Raw genomic sequence first — 23,570 nt, forward strand, 5'->3', positions numbered from 1 at the left:
ACACACACACACACACACACATTGCCACTAACAGTCCATAGTTCAAGGATGACCAACTGAGTTTTGAGGACTTTCGCTAATGATTTGATTTAATTCTGGATTTTTTTTTACCCAAGTTGGTGAAATCTGTAAAACTCGTTCACCTTTTCTTCTTCTTCTTCAAAAGAATAAAAAGTTCAGTTAGTGATTTCTTTACTGGTTTTTGGGAGAGGAGCTCCATAACAAACACTTTAGCCCTGACATATTATCAGCTTATGAGGCTGCTGCAGCTAACAGGTTTACCAACTCTTGCCTTTTTCCACGTCAGCGGGCGAGAAGAAAACATTATCACTCCCCACACGATGAACGTACGTCCAGCGTTCACTCTCCTTTTTTAGATGCTCCTCTGTTTTTACTGACTAGTTACCAACTTTGCCGATCTGCTGTTACGGTGCTGGAGAGGTAGAATGCAGTGGGTTTTATTGGCATTTTTTTTCTTTCTTTTTTTTTTATTTTCGTGCTGAAAACAGCTGCAGTTGTAAATTCATTTGATGAGAGGCCTTAATGTGAAACCAAAACAATAAAAAAAACAAGACACACTCAAAGTGCAGAGCTGGTGGTAATTCAGTGATTAAACCCTTTCACATTACATGCAGCCATCTGATTATTAAGTGTTTATGTAAAAGCTGTTCATTGGTGGCAGTTTGTTTGTGAGTTGTTGAGTTTTAGAGTTTTTTTGTCTTTAAAATAGTTTAAAAACTAAACTAAATCATAATAAATTCAACAAATGTCTTGAAAGGATTTGATCTCAATAAGCAGATTTGATGAAATGCCATTGAGTGAATTGTCCTTTTGCATTTTAAACATCGTCAGACTCGCACATTGTCACAGAACGTCTCTTTGGAACAATTGCCTTCACTGCTCACTCATAAATACATATTTTGTCGCTGTAATACACCTTTATCTTTTTCTAGTTTTTTAAAATAACTTTCACATTTAAATATCCTGTTAATGTCCCTTGTTATTTTCAGTGTCTGCACTGAAACGGCTCTGTTTGTCTTTCCCTTCCTCGCCCCTTCGCTTCGTCACCATTTCCCCTTTGTGTTTTGTGGCTGATAACGTTCGGCAGCAGCCCACCTCCACTTTAATTTATAATTGCCAGTCCTCAAATTTACTCAGTGTCTACACTCGTCTCCCCTCACACTGCTGCGCCATTTAGATATCAACAAAACAGAATAAAATAAATTGTGTCCTCTCCCAGCATCTTTACCACGTCTTTAATTCTCTGTTTGTTTCTTACGTCATGAGTTTTGTCTCATGCTTACTTCATTTTTTTTCTTCTTGGACAGCTGACAGTTTTGTCCTCCTTCACCTTTCCATTCCCACACTGTAGTTCCCACAGTCGGGCACCAGCAGAGATTTGCTTCCTTGTCATCTTTGCAGTTCGCTCTCTCAATCAGCCTTGACCTTTTTGCCAACCCCATCTCCACACACACACACACACACACACACACACACACACACACACACACACACACACACACACACACACACATATATACACACTTGTCCCCCGTGGCTTAAACCAAAATGGGCTAATCCGTCATCACTCAAACTGTGGACTGCGCCAACTCATTCAGGAACAGGGGCCAGCAGCTCAGGTGTCGCTGTCCCGTTTCACACAAAGGAAACCTGATCATGTGGCAGTTCAGACACACATGCACACACACACACACACACACACACACACACACACACACACAGGCTGCAACACATGATGCAGATTTGTGTGGGTTTGCACAGACGTTCACTCTCCCTGTGTGTTTGTCTTCCCTCTCCAGTTTTCCGTCTGTGAAAACATTTGAGATAGCATTGTTAGCCCACAGAGGCAACTGGGCCATTCTGGTCCAGTAGTAGAGTGAGAACAGGCTTTAACAGCAGGGTCTGTGCTGCTGTGTTCAACAGGCGTTACCGTACTCTACGCACGCATCTACCTCTACCTATAGCGGCAGATTAAATCCTCCTGGATGGTGTTTTCATTTTTAAGTCTAACTTGAAATCTTTCTTATTTATTTCGTATTTTTGAACGTTCCCTGAAAAAGAGGAGAGAGTTATGTTTTAATTCCTTGCCCACGCTGAAAACACCCGAGTCTGTTAAGGAATGCTGAAGGTTTGGAGCATCGCCCATGATTCTCCACACTATTGTGGAGGAAAATTGGTTGTTATGAATCTGGTTTTTGTTTTTATGACCATCTGCATCGGCCTGTATGTTTACTCAGCCCGTGACGCCTGGAAAGCTTTTTGATTCTCACCAACAATTTGCACAGCCGTGACATCGGTCACTTTCTGGTTTCCTTCTGCAAAACTGAAAGAAAAGTACCGTCATTATTGTCATATTGTTGCTCTAGATTGTCCTATAACTGAGCTATTCATATCTGAACAATAGAGACACAGATTGGTAAATGGTCATGATGATGTGTGTGCTGCATGGTGGAAAGAAATTACAGGTTTACCTCGTCCTCATGTCTCTCTCTCTTCTGTTTTTCTCCAGGGTCGACATGTCAAGACGGGACAACTGGCGGCCATCAAGGTCATGGACGTCACCGAGGTCAGTAAACACAGATGTGTACTTTTAATATTTGTTGCTATTAGTCAAGTTTCCATCTAAATTTAGTATCAATTATAACAGAATTTTCCATCCATCCATTGAATACTGTTGTGTGAATATGAAGGAGTTGATAAACAGCCAGTGGAGCTAATTCTCCAGTCGCGTGCCACTAAATCATTGCAGAGGAAGAAGGTGCAACAAGATGATGTAATTAACAGAGCGCCAGCCAAACCTCAAGATGGTGGAAATGTAGAAAACATAGAAGTTATGGCTTTTGTTTCATGCATTCATTTGTGTATGTAACAGTTTCTTCATCACTCCACACAAATCTAATGTTTTCATCTGCCACTATTTCTTTTATCTTCAGACGTTGAAGTCACATCCTTCATGTATGGAAAGATTTAATTCCTGCGTCTTTTTTCCAATGCACTTTGTCGCATTTTCCTTTAATCGATGCACCGAGGTGGATGGAAACAGAAATCTCTTCTTGAACTGCAGCTGCACTTGTTGAATTCTTTAAAAAAAAAAAAAAAATTTGGAATCTGATTTTTTTTTTCTCTTTTCTATCATGTGTAGTGTTGGATGAAAGAAACATTGACTCTTGTTGTGTGAGAGATGTCACAGTTTCACACAGCTATATTAAAATATCTCCGCTTTGAAGAGAGGATTGTAGACAGTAGTAACATAGATGCATGAAAAATGCATGAAGTGAGACTGCAGCGGTTACCAGCCTCAGCACAGCAGCCACAAAATACAGCTTTTGCAGATTTGGAATTGATCCCAAATTTAGATTCATTACATCTGACAGAATAAATCAGAACTAATTCTTTATTCAGATGTTCAGTTTAACATTTAACACCAAAACAAACAGTTTCCCCGACTCCCCTTCCTCTCTCTGCTCTACACCCTTATGTCAATGTTTTCTCTCCAAAAATAGTCCTAACGCTCAGACTTGTAATCACACAGCTTCCATCCTTCTTAGTTCATTGGATAAAGCTGAGTTTGTGTTTTAAAGCTCAACTGATTTCCAATTTCCCCAGGGCAGTTTAGGCAATAGTCTTAAAGATTGAACATTGGTGTCTGTGTGTGTGTATTGAAGCCCACGGGTGCGTGCTGGCCAGCTTCCACAAAGTCGAGGAAGGACCCAGAGGGCTGTGTCTGCCTGTGTAATCGGAGCCTGTTTTTCTTGGATGTGTATACATGCACAAACGTCCTGGTAGTCTTATACAGTTAAACTGGATCACACTAGACTGATAATAATATTTGGCACCTTTTGTTTTGTTTTTTTCCCCCTTCTTTTCGTGTTACTCATCATTGAATGAATAACTAAATGAGAGAATGAGAAAAGTATTCGCAAACACATACTTGAGGCCACTTGACCATTTCCTGCCCAGACGCCTTAAAGAGGAACGAGTGTATCATCAAGGCATGAAATCCTTAAATCTGGGTGAACCACTGAAGAGGATTGTGCCGTCTAACAGCATCTATAAAACCCCTGATAATTTACCTTAAGCTGTGTTTTTATGGTGTTAAATGTTTTAGTTGAAATGTTTTAGTGTGTTAAATGTTCAAATCCATCATCATTAAATAGTCTTGATACATATCTTAAAGGTTTCTCATAGATCAGGGCAGTGGTTCCCAGCCTTGAAGCGAGACCTACTTGTGACTCCTCATGTCCTTGGTGTAGATATGAATTATGAGCAGTTGAACTAGTTTAACTAAGTTGCATGTTGTGCTCCCTCTAATAAGGACATGCTTTGTAAAATGTACATATATATAGTACACGGTACAAATTGATTCATTTTATATTTACAAAATCAATTGGTAATTCAGTGCTGCACTGACACAATTCTTTGTTAAAACTATTTTACCTTTCACACCGTTTCATCTGAATGATTTTCAGAGGCTTGAAGAGGTGAAAGAATCCAGTATTTCACAAGTAAAACTCTTGTAAATCTAATTTTTTAACAGAAATATGTTGTCCTGACTTATCCATTTAATCATCTCATGACCCTCCTCACTCATTGTGGGACCTGTGAAGCGGTGCATTGATAAACCATCAACATTTTGTATCTCAAGTAGAGATGCTGCATGAAAAAGCATGTTACACACTCGATTTCCCCAGCACTGACACCTTGTGTTTACTTACCTGACCCACCTTAAAATGATTGAAATTATTTAGTGGTCAAGCCAAACCACATCAACAAACCTCACCCTTATTAGTAATGTTATTCCATGCTCATCCTCAGTGTTGCAATCCCTGTGAATTTATCCAGCAGGACAATAGGAGGAAAGGAAAGAACTGTCTGCTGGGAGATTGTCATGACGACGACGATGATGATGATGATGTCGGGCAGATTGTAGCCTTTTATGTAACAATGAGTATTGATTAGTCATGTAATCCATCATTTCCCTTCTAATGCTGAGTAAATGTAAACAACGTGGGGTTTAGTGGGAAGTTTTAATATCAAAGAATTGTTAAATGCTTTTTCCACCTCTACTGAATATAATACAGAAAAACTATGATCCCAAATACAAGGAAATTCAATAATATTGTTACTGCTGAACCATCTGTGATGGTGATTAGTGAGTTTACCAGTCCTGTTGGAAATACTCAGGGTTTGGGAGTGTACCTCTTACTGTGACCTGCAGGCACAAATCTCCATCTCCAACTGTGGAGATTAGAGACAGGACATGAAGAAGGATCAGGAGCATTTGGTGGGAATGTGTTTGTGTATTCATACGAGCTGAACCCCTGAAGAGAAATACACATGTAGGGGATATTCAAGACATGACGGTTAATTTTTTTTCTTCTTCCTTCTCCTTCAAAAATATTTAGAGTGGTCCTTTACCACACAGTTCAGCCGTTTTCTAAAATAAACATTCAGTTTGTCTGGATGTTTGCCAGGAATGACGGTTGAGAAGAGGAAGTTGTTTGCAGTGGAAAAGCTTGAGATTTTCACATGCACATAGAGACACACACACACACACACACACACACACACACACACACACACACACACACACACATACACACTAATCTCATGCAACATTTATTTGTGTGTGTGTGTGTGAGTGTGAGAGACCTCTGAAGTGAACCACAAGAGCCTTTCATACACTCACATGTCATAGATGCAAAACAACACAGCTATACATCTTCTTTCCCATGTGTGTGGTTGTGTGTGTGTGTGTGTGTGTGTGTGTGTGTGTTTGTGTGTGCGTGCATGTCCACTGTCGGCTCCTTGTGCACTTCTCGGCATATGTGCTCTGACCCACATACCGCTTCCTGTTCCATATACAGAGCAGCAGAGAGGAGGGGGTGGGGGGGTGGAGACAGACACTGAGAAGGACAGAGCAAGTGGACAAGGAGTGAAATACAAGGGCAGGGCCGTGTAGAAAACATTTCATCGTGTCAGGCAGCATTAAATATACATGTTGTGATATAAATCAATTCAGTGTTAAAATTACTGTCACAAATGTGCTGCTTGTGTATCAGCACTGTGTCTTTTGCAAAATAAAAACAACAGCATGTGTGATGTGTTGAGACTAAAAGACGTCTTCAGGCTGAATATAGGTGAACATGCAGGAGCTGGAGACACTTGACAGGCTTTTATCTTCATATAAAGGTGAAATGATTATTCAGTTAGTCAACAAAAAAATTACTTTACTTATGGAATGATAGAAGATTAATCTAAATTAATAAATTAAAACCATCTTATGTTGCAGTCCTACTCTTTATGATAAGCACAACTTTTGCAGCATAAAGTTTACTCGCTTTTCAAACCTGCATCCTGAGGGGAGCTGGATTAACCAATCAGCTCGTTTGATGCACAGGTCCGCACAATGCTTTGTTGAGAACTGTGGATGTGTTTGACCTACAGTTACCCTGAACACCCTTCTCTGTGTAGGTTCACAGAGATGTTTACATGTATCTTTGCAAAAAACGTAATTCCAACTTCAGTTCTTTGTTTCGGTTCCAGCTGAGTGCCTCACTGCAGGGGCCTGTTGCAGGGGATGGGTCTAATTGCTGGTATTTGAGACTGAAAGCTTTGTCCCTCTTTAAGCTTTATTGGATGATGCTTCAGGTGATAAACGTTTGTGGTGTTTTTCTTCTTTTACATTTTTTATTTCAACATTTAAAGGTGCTGTATGTAAGAATTTGCTGTTGCTAAATAGCCAACGTTAGCATTAACGGCCGTTTACTTAATGTTACAATACAAATTCAGTATCAAACTTCATTCGTTTACTCATCAATTCTCTATTTCTATTACTGCTTTTATTTTCTGATAATGGTCGCTTCCCAAGAGCCTCAGCCATTGTTTCTTCTGCCATTTTATTCACTGATGAGAAGCAGCGCTACTTCTTCATCCTCTCATGTTGGATCTCACTATCGTTTCCTGAGGAACAAAGTGCTATTACAGGTCGGGACAGGCCAGAGCTAGCTGGCTAGCATGCTAACTCCTGTAGATTATCCCTGCAACAAAACACATAGACGTCTTTGGTATAACGTCAAAACTGTTATTTCTTCACATGCAGTTGATAATTTCAGTTAATTTGTGAATGTTTTAAACTAAAATACCTATAAACCACCTTTAAAGTGTTTCTAAAGAAGCGTTCACTTCTTCCATCTTTCTGTCCAACTTCTGACACCAAAAAAAAAAGTTGCAGTTGGTGTGTTGATCTAACTCAAGCCGCTGTCAGGAAGTCAGCTCCTGAAGGACAACCATATGATTGATGATAAATAGCACTGTTATCGTTTGTGCGGTTTGCTGTTTGTGCATCATGAAGCAGCGCGGCTTGTCGACAGTATATCAGAGTTTCTTATTTTCCTATAGGGAACGTTTGTGAACTTCTCTAAGTGTATGATTTTCTCTTTAATGTGTTGTAAGAGGAGAAAAAAGGAAAGTGAGGGACCGAGCGAGTGAAACCTTAGACGGCGAGAGAGGGAACTTAGATTGGAGGAGAAATCCGCGAGGGAGTTTTTTTTCCCCCCTTTCCTCCTCTGTGAAGGTTCAGCTGAAGTGCAGTGGGATTATGGGAGGGTCTATTACTGCTCGCATGCTTCTCTCTTTCTTCTTTCGCTACCTCTCGTCTCTCTCATCCATCTATCTTCTCCCTTCATTCCACACTCTTTTTTTCTTTTTCTTTTTTGTTGTTGTGGCATTCATCCACATTCTCCCCTGTGTTTTCCCCTCTTCTCTTCCTTTTTCTTTCTCTTTTAGTCACCACCTCTGTTTTCTTTGAGAAGTGAGTGGGTGTGAAAGAATAGACAGAAAGGATGAAGTCATCTTTATCCCAACAGGAAATCGGAAGGAAAAGGAAGGACGGAAAGAGAGGTAGAGGTAGAGAGAGAGAGAGAGAGAGAAGCTGCAGCAGCTTTGCATCTCTCACTGCTGCTGTTGATTTGATGTAATCCAGTAGGATTCAGTTGGAAAAAAAAATCAATCTTGATGAGTCGAAAAACTCCACAGCGAGCATCTTCATCTCAACTTTTTGCTTCCCGCGGGGGAATAAATAGCTTTTGTCGCTATAATTTGTAGCTTGCTGAATCACTTTCTGTGAATTTCGCACATGAAACAAACTGGACGCATTAAAGCAAGTCGACTCTGTCTCGGTCTGTCCGTCTCTCTCACCTCCCACCCTCCCCCCCCCGTCCGTTCAGAGGTGTGAGAGTGAAAAGTAGGAAGGTGTTGAAGGCATGGGATTGTATGTTTGTAACTCTTCCTAAGCCTCACCAGCTGCAGCGTGGAAGAGTTCGCATCGCCACTGAGTTGGTGGATATAGAGTGAATCTAATAACTTTTCAGGCCAATTTCAGTGTCAAACATGTTTTCACTGAAGCTGTGAAATATCAAGAATATTTATACGTTTTCAAGATGGATCGGCACAAAATTTAGAAAAGAGGGGCTTTGCATATGGTCTTTCTCCTGTCTGTACTGTCTGCAAATGTAAATGATCTGAGTGTAAATGATGGGGAACAAAGTCCACAGTCCTCTACTGTGCGAGGCTTCAGCAGTTAGAAGTTAGAGAAATCAGGTGGGGCTGTGTCTAAGTTACAGTATGAAATTCTCTCTTTGTGTTTTCTCGCTGAGGCGCAGTGGAGGGAAAATAAAAAGAGGGAATATCCTTTGACTTTGATTTCACTAATTCAGACAGCTGAAGCCTCATATTAGCTTCAGCTGAAATTCAGAATTAATTTTTTTGCAAAGAACGAGGACTGTGGATTTTGGCTTATTCGGTGATCATCAAAATAACTGGGCAGAAGTAGCGAACGTTTAGACCCACGAGGCTTCTTCAGATATGACAGGATCACAGTGAGTGTTTAAAATAATCAATGGATCAAGTCGCTCCAGGTTCCTGGTTGCCTGTTAGAGATGTGTCGACCTCTCTTGGCCTCCATCAAAGCCAAAGTCTCCCTCCCACTCGGCTCCCGTTTTCCATTATGCTTCCATTTTGCTCCTCTCACATTGTGTGCTGTAATACTTCAGCAGCAATATGGCCGCCACCGAGTCTCCCCACCATTTCATGCCCAGGAATGATAATGAGTAGCTTCAGGACGCCTTGTTTTGAATGACTGACTGTGAATATATAGTTCAGGGAAAGTGAGACAGAGAGAGTGAGGGAGAGAGAGAGGAGAGAGAGAGAGAGAGAGGTGAGGTGTCGTAACGATGGGACACATGGACATGGGACTAAAGTCGTTATATGAGACAGTAATGGAAAGTGATGCTGCAAGGACGAAAGGGACAGAGAGTGACCAAAATAAATGAACAGTGAACAAAACAAGATGGAGAGAGAGAGACATAGTGATCATATAAAAGAGAGAGAGAGAGAGAGAGAGAGAGAGGATGATGTCACTGTCTCCTTATCCAAGCAGCTGTATCCTGACCTCCAGGTCATTTTCTGTCCGTCTATCTCACACACACACATCAGTCTGTGTGTGTGTGTGTGTGTGTGTGTGTGTGTGTGTGTGTGTATGTATTTCTGTGTTGTCTCTGTTGAATTTAAATGATGCTAGAGCTCAGTATAGAAAAACTGTCAGGTACTGAAAATGGTAACAACTGCTGGGCCCCCGTTCTTCTTGAAACGGTCATCGGACAGAACTTTACTAAACAACAATTTTGAACTAATTGTTTAGACACTTTCTTTAAATGCCAGACATTCTCAGGTTCCAGATCCTCAGATGTTTTTTAATTTATTTATTTATTTTTTAGAGTCAGATTCTTAGCATAATATTTCTTCAGCTGTGATCAGATAACGATTCCTGATTGAGGTCTTTTTTGAAAAATGTAGAATACAGATCTAGAATGAAATCTAATCTAGAATCTAGAATGACACTCGGTAGAGCTCGTACCTCCCCTAAGGGGACATATTGGAAAGTGATGAAAAACTCCTGCCCCCCCCCCCCCCCCCCCTTTTAATTTGATCTGCCTCAACACTGAATAGGTTCTTCCCTGACCTATGACCCATCCCTCCACCCAGTTTGGTGCAAATCAGTTCAGCACCTTCATTTTGCATAATCCAGACAAACACGGGTGAAAATAACCTCCTCTGTGGAGATTAAAAAAAAAAAACCCCAACAAATTAAAAGTAATGTGTACCTAAAGTTACTGCCTCCATCCTGCTAGAAGAGGCAGGGCAGTAACTTTTCTCTCGGCTTAGCAACTTTTATTAGGACATGAGGATATTTAGTGTCTACTGGGCCGAGTTTTAGGTTTCTGCTGCTAACTGCTAACTGCTAACCCGCCGTCACTCCTCAGGCCGTGATTTTGTTCTTTCTCTCCAGTGATTTGAGATCGATGACACTCTTCTCCTTCACTAGCTGATTCAGTTTGATGCCGGGTCGATGTTTTTTGGATGTGGATGCCGTGTTTTCTCATGAGCAGTGTAACCGTTCTTATGTCAGTCGGAGGTGATTCTTCTCTTTCCCTCTTTTTAGCTGTAATTTTGAACTTCTATTCATGTCCCCGTGGAGGATAATGCGTAAGAACATTTCTGCTGTGTTTCTCCTCCTTCAGTTTGGCCGCGGCATCTGTAATTACGCTGACTTGTTCCAAAAACGTTCACATGACTGACAGTTTGTGGGCGACGGGATGTTCTGGTGACCACAGAAGGTCCCGGTGTCTGTGCGAGCTGATTTTCTGTGCATCTCCCGTCAGATCTTGAGTGGTTCTGCTTTTATTTTCACAGTTTACATGTCTGACTGACTGGTTGACTGACAGGTCACCTGACTCACCTGCTTTGTGACTGGTTGGATCGTATGCCGGCTCACTGATGGTCTGCTGCTGATGAGTGGATTAACAGAAGGACTGGCTGGCCGGCAGTCTGGTTTGCTGGCCTCCTGAGTGATTGGTTGGCCGGCTGCCTGGCTAAATGACTGGCTGCCTGGCTGAAGCAGTAACCAACTGGCTGGCTGACTGACGGTGACTCAAGGGATTGGCTGACAGGCTGGCTGACCGACTGACCCCATCATCTTTACAGGCAGTCGCAACTCCTGCTGAACTCTTTAAACAGCAGCAGATTAATGCAAAATAAATAACAGACAAATAGTTTTTCGTGGCGTAGAAACAGCACGCGGCGACGTCCTCCCATCAAAACCTCCCGCTGACTTCTACATGTGAGACGACGAGCGTAGCATGAATGTACTGAAAGCTGAACAGTCGAACGCAGCGTGAAAGTAAACTCACTTTTATTTTTAGACATCTGTTCTATAGAAGCAGCTTGGTTTGACGTTTGTCTCGGTACTAACAGCTTACAGTGCAAAAATAGTTGTATGAACGTATGAACAGTCTTGTTTCAAAGTGACACCCTTACCATATGAAAACGCTCTCAGAATGACTGACAGCAGAGAAGTTGCAGCTTTATAAATAATCGTAGATAAGTTTGGTTGTGGTGCTCTGTGTTTCGGAGATAGTGTCACTGAGCTGCAGGTGATGTGTTTTTTATAGACGTGCAGAGGCTGACAGTGAATGCATCTTTCATCTTTAAATGCTGAAGTTTGGCAGAGTTGCCCTCTCACCTCTGGACCTGACTTAGAAATGTCAGCAGAGATGCCCGGCTGCCTGTCATCTGTTGCTTCCTGCAGCTGCAGCGCTCGATAAGACGTGTGAGCTTTAGTTTCTTCCAGTACCAGCACGCAACACCAATCGCTTCCTGTTTTTTTTTATAAATTAACAAAAAAAAAAACAAATTAATATCCATTTTGACAGCCAGGCTGAACTCGACAGCCAACAGAGCGAGGTATCTAGCAGCAGTGATAAATTTGAAGGTTGGTAAATGTCTTGGCAGTCAGGCAGCATTAACTCACCAGTATGAAGACGTATTTATTACAGTTGCATTACAGCCAGTAGTTAATGTGCCTCCTACACTTAAAAGACTATTCTTAAATAACTTAACGCTCCACAGTCGGATCTTGGCTCCTGTTTCAGCACCACAACGTGATTCAGTATCTTCTCTTCAGCCAGCTCAAAGTCTGGGTTGTCATCATCTTCAGATCGGTTCAAAGATTCGCTTGGTAAACTACAGTGCTTGTATTTCCTCTTACACCGTTCTGGTGCCAGTTGTGTTTATTTTTGTATCACTTATCCTTATTGATTATACACTTTATATATCACTTTTCCAGAGTGTTTTGGTCATATCTTTCCTTGAAACAACTTCCCTCCCAACTTCTCACCCGTGAACTGATTGCAATCAGCATTTATGAAAATAACAAAATAAATAAATTTGTGAAACACATATACCAACATGTTTATGTGCATACCTGCATACCTGCATAGAAAAAAAGGGGGGTACAGTCTCACTTGGTAAATGCCAAATTTAAGAAGTTCGGTTTTCAGGAATTGATTCCAAAAATATGAATCCACCATTTAATGACTTTTATTTTTTGATCATGTGTGCAAGCTTTCAATCGCTTTGCAAGAAGAAAGTTACTTTCATGAGTTCTTGGAGACAAAACTTTTGGGCTGAATCTTCTTTGTGGATGATGTTGGAAATTATGTTGATTTCTTCCTTTCCAAGAGTCCTGTGAGGATTTACACCTCCACATGTGATGGAATAATTAACCTTTCTCTGTCAGTTGTGTTTATTGGTAGCGATGTAGACAAGATGGAGCAGCTATAAAATATCTTGTGTTATGACCAAAAGTATGTGGACACATGGACATTAGACTAAGTAATCTAAAAGTTATTCAACAGCAGGGAAACAGGTGTGGATGATACAGCTGTTTACATTTGTACAACAAGCTGCCAAAATGTCAAAAGAGTCGATATGAAAAGCCAAACCCCCCCCACCCAGAGCTTCCCCTTTGTGGACTCGTGAGTCCGGGCCGCAGCCGCCCATCACGCTCCCGCTTATCGACTGGCTGTAATAACAGTGAAAATGTCATGTCGTGTCTGCCCCGGTCGGCCTGGTGAGATGAGACGCACGGGTTTCGGCTGATGCAAAGTACTTGCAAATAAATGTCACACAGCCTCAGTGATGCCGCAATGATTGAGAAATAATCACTTGATCTTGTTACACGTCTGTATGCCTGTCTGAGTCTGCCCTGTAATATCCTGAGTGTGTGAGCCAGAGCGGAGGTAGGTTGTTTGGCTCAATCTGCATTTTTGTTTGGAGTAATATCCGTTTATTAGACGGGTTTGAACAGCGTTTTTGTTCCCGTGCTTGGCTCTTCAGCTCGTCTCTCATAGATGGACTGAAAGCCAACAACCAGCCAAATATCCTGAGTTATAGCTTTGGTTGCTGAGATTGTGATAGTTCTTTTTTTAAACACAGTGCAACAAACCTAAATAATAGGTATATTTGTTTTCTAATACTTTTCCATATCACCAGTTTCAAAGAAATTCACTCTCCACACTTTCTATGGAGCTGGTCGACTTCCAGCAATAAAGACTGTGCTTGTGCAGCTGGTTTGAAGAAACACAACCAGAGGTGATGATGTAAAGGCAAACGTTCAGGGTAAACGCAGGCCAGAATAATATGTAATATATTATATAAAGGCTGCAGCTAATGTTGATCCGTTTGTCACAATCAGTTGATTAGATTGATTAATTTTGATTAATGGCAATCACAATCTCCCAGAGCCCAAGGTGATGTCTTCAGATTTCTTGTTTTGTCTGACTAACAAACTTAAACCAAAAGAAAAGAAGAAAAACGTACAATTTACAATAACATGAAACAAAAACTCTTCACATTCGAGAAGCTGAAACTAGAAGTTAGAGATTAGTTTAGTGCAAAGTTTGATCACAAGGTGGAAGAACCCATGTACTTAAAATAAATGTCTGCATAAATTCCTTATAACAAGCTTAAACTTTAGGCACAAATACAAGTTATAGCACAATATAACAGGATGAAGTGTTGGAGCTGCACTTCGCTTGCAGAGATGTGATTAACGTGAATATATTTTGAAAATCACCTGACACTGTCGCCGTCGTTCCAGGTGACCTGTACCTGAAAATTCAATAACAACTGTTGTTTATCTGTCAGAGTGTCTCGGTGCTGATGTTTCCATCCTTCCTCTGCGTCTCCACCTTGAAACAACCTGACCAGAGGAAAATAGATTTATACTGTTTGTTTTGATTCGCTCCATTAGTTCATATAATTGTTTCCACACTGATGGGTCTCTCTCTCTCTCTCTCTCTCTCTCTTTCTCTCTTATAGGATGAAGAGGAGGAAATTAAGCTGGAAATCAACATGCTGAAGAAGTACTCCCACCACAGAAACATCGCCACCTACTATGGAGCTTTCATCAAAAAAAGTCCACCAGGCCACGATGACCAGCTATGGGTGAGTTCTTAGTTTTCTAAGGATGTAATGTTTTCACAGCAAAGCGTTTCAAGTTACGTTCACCTGAAACTTAATACAGCAATCATTCTTCAACTAGTCCTGATCAATCACATCCTCTAAATTTGTAACATAGCAAGTGAAATAAAAGCATCTGTGGAAAAGAAATGGAGCAAAAGTGGAGCAGAATGAGACTGATTTTACTTTAAAGAGGAAAATCCTTAAAGTGGTTTATTGACCGTCATCTGTCATAAAGTTTTAAATGAGGCAGGAACCAAAAAGTGCAGATGCTGCAACCAAAACTAAAAGTTAATTAAACCAGATTTTCTGACTTTACTTGTGTGAATTCTAAAAGACATTAGTAATAAATTATTAGGTGTTTCCATTTATACAACACCTGAACCTGCAGTGTTACTTTTAGTGAACCCCTCGACTCTGTCAGAGAGACACTACAGATCAGCACTCAGGGGCTTGATTTGGATACAGTACATCAGGGCTATATTCAGGGTTAACATGCTTGCACAGACCCGATGTGTTCACACACTTTATTACTTACAGACAATAACAAATGTGTTTTCCCCAACGTCACAGCCCTTACTGGCTCTCTTCCCTTGGAAGAGGAGAAGAAGAAGAAGAAGAAGGAGAGAGCAATACAAACGCATAACAAATCAAAAAAAGTGAAACAAGACAGAGAAGAGGAAACAAATTAAACAAACGAAGCCAAAATGAGAAACGACAGTAAATCGGAGAGAGAAACACAAGAGGGAGAGGAGCAGCGGGGGAGATTTATAGTTGCTCGGTTTAGAAGGAGCTTGTTTTATGACCCTGATCCTAGAGAGGAGAGATCTCGCTCTCGCTCCACAACACGGCCCTGTATCTGTTTTTACAGCTGCTTGCACGACCCCCTCACAGCCCCCCCCTACTGTTATGACTTCATGCTGTCTGGTGTGTGTGTGTGAGAGTGAGAGAGAGAGAGTGAAAGTGACATTTTCTTCTTGCATCGACCATCGGTTAAGACTACTGTCTTCTGAAGAAGACCAGGTTGTGTGTTTGTAAAACATGTATCTTTGGGTCGGACACAAACCACAACAAGGTTTGTGATTATTAATGCACAATATAGTGGCAAATTAGGGGGGAGGGGGCAGATTGTCCTGCTTATATCATGACCATTTGTCAATATAAACTATATATTACCCAGCCCTAGAGACATTGTCTAATGAATATAGCCATGGTCTATAGGTCATTATTTTTATTAACAGGAATCATATGTTATGATCATTATATGTTCTGTCTAATTATTGGATCCTGAACAAACGTTAAAAAATAGGTTGTTGAAGTTTGTGTTTGACACATTTCTCATGTAAAGCTCAGCAGACAAACACGTGACTGGATTCAAACATTTGATTTTTTTATATGCCAGTCGAAATTATAGATAACAGGTACCGTAAGTAGAATGAATAGTCTGTCAGAATGGTAAATGGATCGCACTTACATGGCTCAATTCTGATCTTACCAACCACTCAAAGTGCCAAGATACCATGCAGTATTTAGTCCTTGCATATCAGCTGTAGGAGACGCTGTATGAATGATGACTGCATGACCACGGGTGTTTGCTAATGCAATTGTTTTCCACATGAAGACCCCTTCTCCCATTAGCCCCTCTGCTTCCTGTTTCCAATCTTTGCACGGGGTAAACATGTTGGAAGTGATTTTTCCTTTGGCCACTTCTACCGCTGCTGCTTCGACCACTTCCTGTCACCAGATACTCTGAAAGTGTTGGGTGCATACAGCGATTCCAGCAGATTTGCATTCAGATCTGTCCTGGTGGCTCACCAATGGAAAATGCAAAGTATAAGCTAATAGAGACTGACAGTTTCCTCAGTGATTGTCTCAGTTGTTGAAGGCAGTTATACTACAAAATTAAAGTGGTGGTGGTTTATTGTGTAGCTACTTTAGCAGATGTTTTCTGTAACACACAGAACGATTTGTGTGTATGAGAGTGTGTGTGTGTCCACAGTCCAGTCCTCTCAGTATCCTCTGTCCTCTCTCCTGCAGCTGGTGATGGAGTTCTGTGGCGCCGGTTCCATCACAGACCTGGTGAAGAACACCAAAGGCAACTCGCTGAAGGAGGACTGGATCGCCTACATCTCCCGAGAGATCCTCAGGGTCAGTCCTCTATTCACAGCTAACCACTAACTTCACTGCAGAATGATGGGATGTGTGGTTTTGATGCAGGTACTTAATGAAGTTAGGATTTTAATTGGTTAATTGGACAGTATGGCAACAGGATCTTGAATGTAATGCAGAAAAGACCACAGATACTACAGCCGCAGAGTTCGCTTCCAATATCAGTGACCTGTTTACACAGATTGATATAATCCTACAAATTTCATATGAAGTTATATATTTCAAGACACTAAATAATAACAGAAATACAAAAGAAAAACAATTGTCCCTCAGTCCTGTTGCCAAATCTTTGATGGAGTCTCTTATTTTGATTTTCTCAGCTGCTCTGTGACGCTCCGTGTATGTAATGTGTTTTATTTTTTGGGGGGGCATTATCTCCACAGGGATTAGCTCACCTGCATGCTCATCACGTCATCCACCGTGACATCAAGGGACAAAACGTGCTGCTGACTGAAAACGCTGAGGTGAAACTGGGTATGTGTTGGTTTTATTTTGGTTAAACTGTGGGCCCGGCCAGGCTCGGTCTGCGTGCCGGCCGGGAGCTGAGCGTGCACTGAGGTCTGGATGACTTCACTGAAAAAATACTGCAGCGCCAGATTTGAGTCAGCGCAGCGTCATGCTTGTGCCAGCTGGGGCTTTTTTTTTTTTTATTGCCAGTGTTGTTTTATAAAGTTTCACATGATTGCACAGTTGCAGGCCGGTATACGAGTCAGTTTTACTAGAAAAAAAAAAAACACATTGCACATATCGTTTGATCATTACGTTGCAAACAGCACAGAACGTCGATTTATTCATGCACAAAAAGAGCCAATAAGCACAGCTCTGATCCGCCTCTCTCTGGCTGTGTGTCAGTGAGCAGACACACTTTAACCTGGTGTAGGACAGGTGCACCAGCTGGCAGGTGGAGACTACCACCTCTAGCAGGTGCTCTGAGCACGCCTCACTACTGAGCAGTTGTCAGTATCTTTAATATCGTTTTCTTTTTAAGTTTAAATAAATTTTATATGATTTAATAAAGAATCCAGTGGCTAATTTGTTGGATTACACATCGTGTTATGTCATAACTAAGGTTCCCAGAATCCGTCTTCTCTAATCTAACCCTGACTGGGATTATACCAGAGGCTACAGTCATATTGCTGCTTGTCAACATGTGCGTTGTAGTTTTTCTGTCACTGTTTTCCTGGCTGTGACGCAGAAGATGCAGCTGCCACTCATAATCCCACCAACAAAAATGTGATTGGCTCAGCCTGAGTATCTACGAGCAAAACAGGAGATAGAAATGAAACGCATTGCTCTATTTTCAGGTTACCTCTGGTCACTTGTGGATGATTAAAACATTAGTGCCAATCAAAGAAAATCTAATATTTCCTGTTTGGGTCCTTTCGCTGTCTAGTTGTGCTTGTTCTTATTTTAATCCGTAAGCCTTTCCCGTGTTTTAACTTGTCAAACATGATGTTTTATTTTAAAACCTCTGCATGAAAATTGCCCCTTTGACATTTTTATGAATCTTCTGCTCATCAGTCTTGTTTTTATTTCACTAATATCTACAATTAGATTACTATTTGTAGAGTTGTTACTCTTTGTGACCTTGTTTATTACTGTCATGTGACACGCAGTATAAACCACATGTCTCTACTATAGCCACAGTAACACGCTTCATCTTAAAAGAGGCAAGACAGAGCTTTGACCTTTAGGCTGCGAGTCAGGACATGGACTGTGGCCACGAGTTGGTGGTTTCAGCGTGATGAAAGAACGAGTAAAATTTTCTATTAACAAGGGTCACAGGGCGAGAGACTGAATCTTTTATGTGGCTCAGAGGCTGAAATTTAAATGACCCCTCCGTTAATCTGCTTTCACACACGATCTGAACTGAACTTTAATCAAATTTGCAGTTTCTCATATTCAGTGTTTGCAACTGGACTTCAAACATAATTTATAATCCACAAGTTGAGCGTTGTCACTATGTTCCCAGACTTTCTTTTCATACTTCATTGGTTCACTGACATAAGCCCAAATATTTAAAGACCCCCTCCAATGAAAATCTTTGTCTTTAACCTTGTTAACATGTCCATATGGTGTTTTTTTATATACTACAACACATATCATACGTCATATAGCTAAGGAACCAATCGAAACCAAAACGTAATTTTGCGTGGACGAGGGGCGGGACAAAATAAACCCGAAACCTCGTCAGTACAGAGAGTGAGAGTTTGCATTACTACAACACCAACACTGTGTCAGCCACTGCCAGCATAAACAAATGAAAGATGCTAACTATGCTAACCGTTCTGAAATACTTTTAACTTTTTATGTTGGAAAACCATGTTAAACAAAATATTAATCATAGCAGAGTATTTTCACAGAGTTTAAAACACATCAGGAGAGGAGGAGAGGAACTATAAGAGACACACACATGATCCATCCATCATAACCAAATGCTGATTTGTTTTTCCCAGTGGACTTTGGCGTGAGTGCTCAGCTGGACCGGACGGTAGGACGAAGGAACACCTTCATCGGGACGCCCTATTGGATGGCTCCAGAGGTCATTGCTTGTGATGAAAACCCTGATGCCACCTATGACTACAGGGTAAGAATAAACACTGGATCTGCTGTTTAACAGTATAACAGGGGCTGGACACTAGGAATAGATCACAAGACATTTTATCAAGGTGAAAGTGACAAAACTATAAAAAGCTGCAGCTGCAGTTTTTCTGTACATAATTAAAAGGTCAGTCCAATCAAATAACAGAAAACATCATTTTCCACAGGCTTTTATTGCGGTGCTTTTGAAATCTCTGTTGCTGAGAGTTCTGCTGCCACAACAGCCCAGTGCAATGTTTTGTTATAGACACGCCGCCTCTGCAGGAAGTAGTTAGTGGATTATCCAGACTCACCAGGACACTGTCTGTGGAATGAAGTGTTGCTGTAAAACAGTCTGGGAAGTGTCAGAAATCACAGTTTTGTTCTGCTCAAGTCTGCTCCTGTAAGAGCTGAAACTGCTTCCTTTACACGTGTGTGTATTTGTTGGAAGGAATAAATGTGTATAAAAGAGAGAATCGTCAACACAAACTGACACTGACTCATCTTCCCTTCTCCTTCAGAGTGACCTGTGGTCCTGTGGCATCACAGCCATAGAGATGGCTGAGGGAGCTCCACGTAAGTACAGTCACATTGACCTAATGCTGGTTTTTTTTTTTGGCATATTATGATAATTATTTTTGAGAAATTGGTAGAATTAATGTGATAAAATCAGAGCATCAGTGGCATGTTTTAGTCTCCGCTCTGCACAATTTATCGTTTGTTAGTGCGTTGGTCAGATTTGTTGATGTTTGTTGAAGACAGATGGGTTACAAGTGGTGTGAGCAGAGGGGTGTGGTGGTTAAAACTAACAAAGTGCTACATAAATGCAGGTCCATTTACCATCTGTTGAGAGTGATTATACTAAAGTACCGCAGTTAATTTTACAATAATATGTACATTTTTTAATGTCAACACTTTATTAAAGCTTCAGCCCTACAGAGACTTTTTGTTCAACCTGTTTCTTCCTGTTTGGACATGAATACACAAAAAGTTCATTCTAAAATCTGTGACTTTGCCATGTGTTTTTGTCTCGCTGATCCCTCGTCTGTCTTGTTTCCTCCAGCACTGTGTGACATGCATCCAATGAGAGCCCTCTTCCTCATTCCCAGAAACCCTCCTCCTCGACTCAAGTCCAAAAAATGGTGGGCTAAGTTTTTAATCTTTATCCTCTCTGGCAAAAGTTATCTCTCCTCTGAACAAAAGCAGATTTCTAACACACACATCTCAACTTTTAACTTCACAGGTCAAAGAAGTTCTTCAGCTTCATCGAGGGCTGCCTGGTGAAGAATTACACTCAGCGCCCCCCCACCGAGCAGCTGCTGAAACACCCCTTCATCCGGGACCAGCCCAACGAGAGGCAGGTCCGCATCCAGCTCAAAGACCATATCGACCGAACCAAGAAGAAGAGGGGCGAGAAGGGTGAGTCGCTGCTGAGAAGCTGAGGAGCTGCTCTATGAAAATGTGTCCGTCAGCGGCAGGAAGGACAAAGTAAAAGGACATACCTGCTGTGCATTACAGAGGAAAAAAAAAACTGATTTAATTTGAAATACTCTCGTACAGTTACACTTTTTTTTGTGTATTTATTTTGATGTTGTAAAAGAAAATTTCAAAATGAAATTAATTCAAAATTCAAAATAATTCATTTTAATGACTGTTACTTAGCTGTTATATATTTATTCTTATATTATTATTATTCACAGATGAGACTGAGTATGAATACAGTGGCAGTGAAGAAGAGGAGGAAGAAGCATCTGAGCAAGAAGGAGAACCAAGGTAACTGCAGTCTTACACTAATCACCATCTTCTGTTCGTCTTACTGGTGATGAATTAAATGATGAATGCTTGAATGTTTTATTGAAATAATAATCAAAACGGGAGAAATTAAAGGAAAAAGTGCCATGGATAAATAATTATCATTTCTTTAATCTCTATTTATTTTTTTTATTATTATTACTATATTCTTTTTTTTCTCATTTTGTATGATCTAAATGTTTTTACATGGAGGTGAGGTGTAACATGAGCCCTGGATGGGTTTCTTACTGCACCTGCACATCCACTTCATAAAAACAAAACTATATTAAATGTATTTGTAATGTTTTATGTTTGCAAATTAATGAATTAAATCAAAATCAAGCTTTAATTTTTTAGGAATACAAATGTACAAATGTATCTGTGGCTATTTTTTCCATAATGTAAATGATGCCACTTAAACATGAGACTCTGTGTGTGTTCTTACATGGGGAAGTCAAGCAATAGCATTTGTGTCATGAACTAAGAAAAACTTTTCTTTTACCTCCGTATAGCTCCATAGTCAACGTGCCGGGTGAGTCGACCTTGCGCCGTGACTTCATCCGGCTACAGCAGGAGAACAAGGAGCGCTCGGAGGCCCTGCGCCGCCAGCAGCTCCTGCAGGAGCAGCAGCTCCGCGAGCAGGAGGAGTACAAGCGCCAGCTACTGGCGGAGAGGCAGAAACGTATCGAGCAGCAGAAGGAGCAGAGGAGACGGCTGGAGGAGGTGAACATAGATACATTCTCATACCTCAGGCTGAGTTAATCATAACACAGTGTTTATTAACATGACTGTAACAGAGAAGAAGGACCGAGTCGGAGCAGTGTGGTCGGACTGTGTTAACACAAGTGGCTATAAACTGCTGGTTTCCTGTCCAGATGTAATCTGTAAATTGGAGTGTATAATATTTAAAAGTTATGATAATTGTTTACTGACAAACTTTACTGCTGAGATCCGGTGATGTGGTGACATCACCCAAACAGATTCACACGAACACTAATATTTAAAACACAAAGAAAACAAAAGTGGATATTTAAATCATTAAAATCAAGTTAAACTGGACATCTCGTAACATATATTGTTTGGGCAAGTGTTGTAAAGTTGTCTTTAGTTATTGCCTTGTGCCAATTCACATGGTCAGAGAATCTATAGGACTGATGCACCAAACTGCTGAAATAAAAACAGGTTATAAAGAAAACAGTAACTTTGCTTGAACAGTCAGAATAAGTCTAAAAAAATAATGATTTATTTATATATACCTGATAAACCAGGTGGAGGTTAGTACAGGTAATAAACTGCTAAATAAAATGCTTCATAAATAGAGGCAGCAGTAAATACAGCCGTAAATAAAAGCCATCACTTGCTGCTTTTTCTTTTTTATTGTCCCCATAAACTGAATGCCTGACAAAACAAGCAACTTTAAAGACGTCACCTTGGTCTGCAGGACATTACAATGACTTTGTGAAACTTTTGACACTTATGACACCACCTGCTTACCAGAGGTCTATTAAGATAAATTAGTAATAAGACACACTGGACATTTAAAAAAAAAAAAAGGGTTGGTTTATTAAACTACACACCTCCAGTTGTAGTTGTCTATTCATAGGAACTATTTCTTCAGCAGGAAATAGAGTATCCTTCCACTGCTCTGAGTGAGAAGACAGGGAGATTTAACCAGATAGTCAGGTGCAGATTATATTTGTGTACATTATCTCTCTGTAATAAGATTAATGACTTTTGACCCTGAGGTTAGTGGTTAGATTTTTTTTTTGCTTGATGATTTCATATTTTAATCGATTTTAAGCTGCAGTGAAGAAACATTAATTGGTTTCCCCAGAGGACGAGTTTGAAAAGAGTTTGTAATTATCCTTTATCTCTTTGAGCTGTGGTCCCTTTATATTAGGGTTTATATTGCTTGGGTGCATTTCCTCGTCGCTTCTCTTAGAGGAGAGAGAAAAATGTATCGTGAGAGAAGAGAGAGGGAAGTAGAGGGAGGACTGGAGATGGGGAGAGATGATTATAAATCTGGACAGAAGTAGACTGAGCTAAATTCTCTGGAAGGAAAAGAAGAGAGAGACTTAAATACTGACAAACAAAGAGATATACGGGATAAGAGAATATAAAATGGGACAAGAGTGCGGTGACTATCAGCACATTTAAATGCTCAAACAGACAGAGCAGATTTTAATTTACTACCTCAAAGGTGTAAGGCGTTTGTAAGAGAGAGAAAGAAAGAGAGAGAAAAAGTTTGATTGTAGTTCATGTTTTCCCACAGCAGTCACAGCTCGAGGCTCTGGGTTTGATTCATGATGGCGCTTGTGTATAAATCAGACAGTTAGAAGCCGCAGCTGAGCGCAGAAACACCGCTGTACATGTGCACTCCTGTTTTGATGGATTACCTCCTGTGGATTCCTCGATGCCGAGCGCTGACTTGTGTGCAAACATGATGCGTCATGATACTAAAGCCTGCACAGCTGATGTCCTGCTGCCTCCACTGCACCTTCTCATGACACACTGACTGACAGAAATCAGTGTAATTTCTTCATCCGTCTGCACAGAGAACCAAGTGTTAGATGACTGCCTCTCAGAATTAACCCTTTACTCTGATTAATGATTAAGTCTGCATGCAATGTTGACATTTTAACTTCCTT

General features: G+C 40.8%; 1 protein-coding gene across 7 annotated transcripts in view; it reads left to right on the forward strand.

The window, feature by feature from the left end:
* Window positions 1-23,570, forward strand: part of LOC130178048 (mitogen-activated protein kinase kinase kinase kinase 4-like) — a 111,544-nt gene that overhangs the window by 42,565 nt on the left and 45,409 nt on the right. For all 7 annotated transcript variants that reach the window (XM_056390131.1, XM_056390135.1, XM_056390132.1 and 4 more), the window contains exons 3-12: window positions 2,531-2,587; window positions 14,242-14,367; window positions 16,420-16,530; window positions 16,935-17,025; window positions 19,008-19,138; window positions 19,653-19,707; window positions 20,195-20,273; window positions 20,375-20,550; window positions 20,832-20,904; window positions 21,435-21,645. In XM_056390131.1, the coding sequence (XP_056246106.1) occupies window positions 2,531-2,587; window positions 14,242-14,367; window positions 16,420-16,530; window positions 16,935-17,025; window positions 19,008-19,138; window positions 19,653-19,707; window positions 20,195-20,273; window positions 20,375-20,550; window positions 20,832-20,904; window positions 21,435-21,645 (1,110 nt within the window). The remainder of the gene's footprint in view (window positions 1-2,530; window positions 2,588-14,241; window positions 14,368-16,419; window positions 16,531-16,934; window positions 17,026-19,007; window positions 19,139-19,652; window positions 19,708-20,194; window positions 20,274-20,374; window positions 20,551-20,831; window positions 20,905-21,434; window positions 21,646-23,570) is intronic.

This window comes from Seriola aureovittata, chromosome 11 (assembly GCF_021018895.1).
Source record: "Seriola aureovittata isolate HTS-2021-v1 ecotype China chromosome 11, ASM2101889v1, whole genome shotgun sequence".
NCBI classification, from domain to species: Eukaryota; Metazoa; Chordata; class Actinopteri; order Carangiformes; family Carangidae; genus Seriola; species Seriola aureovittata.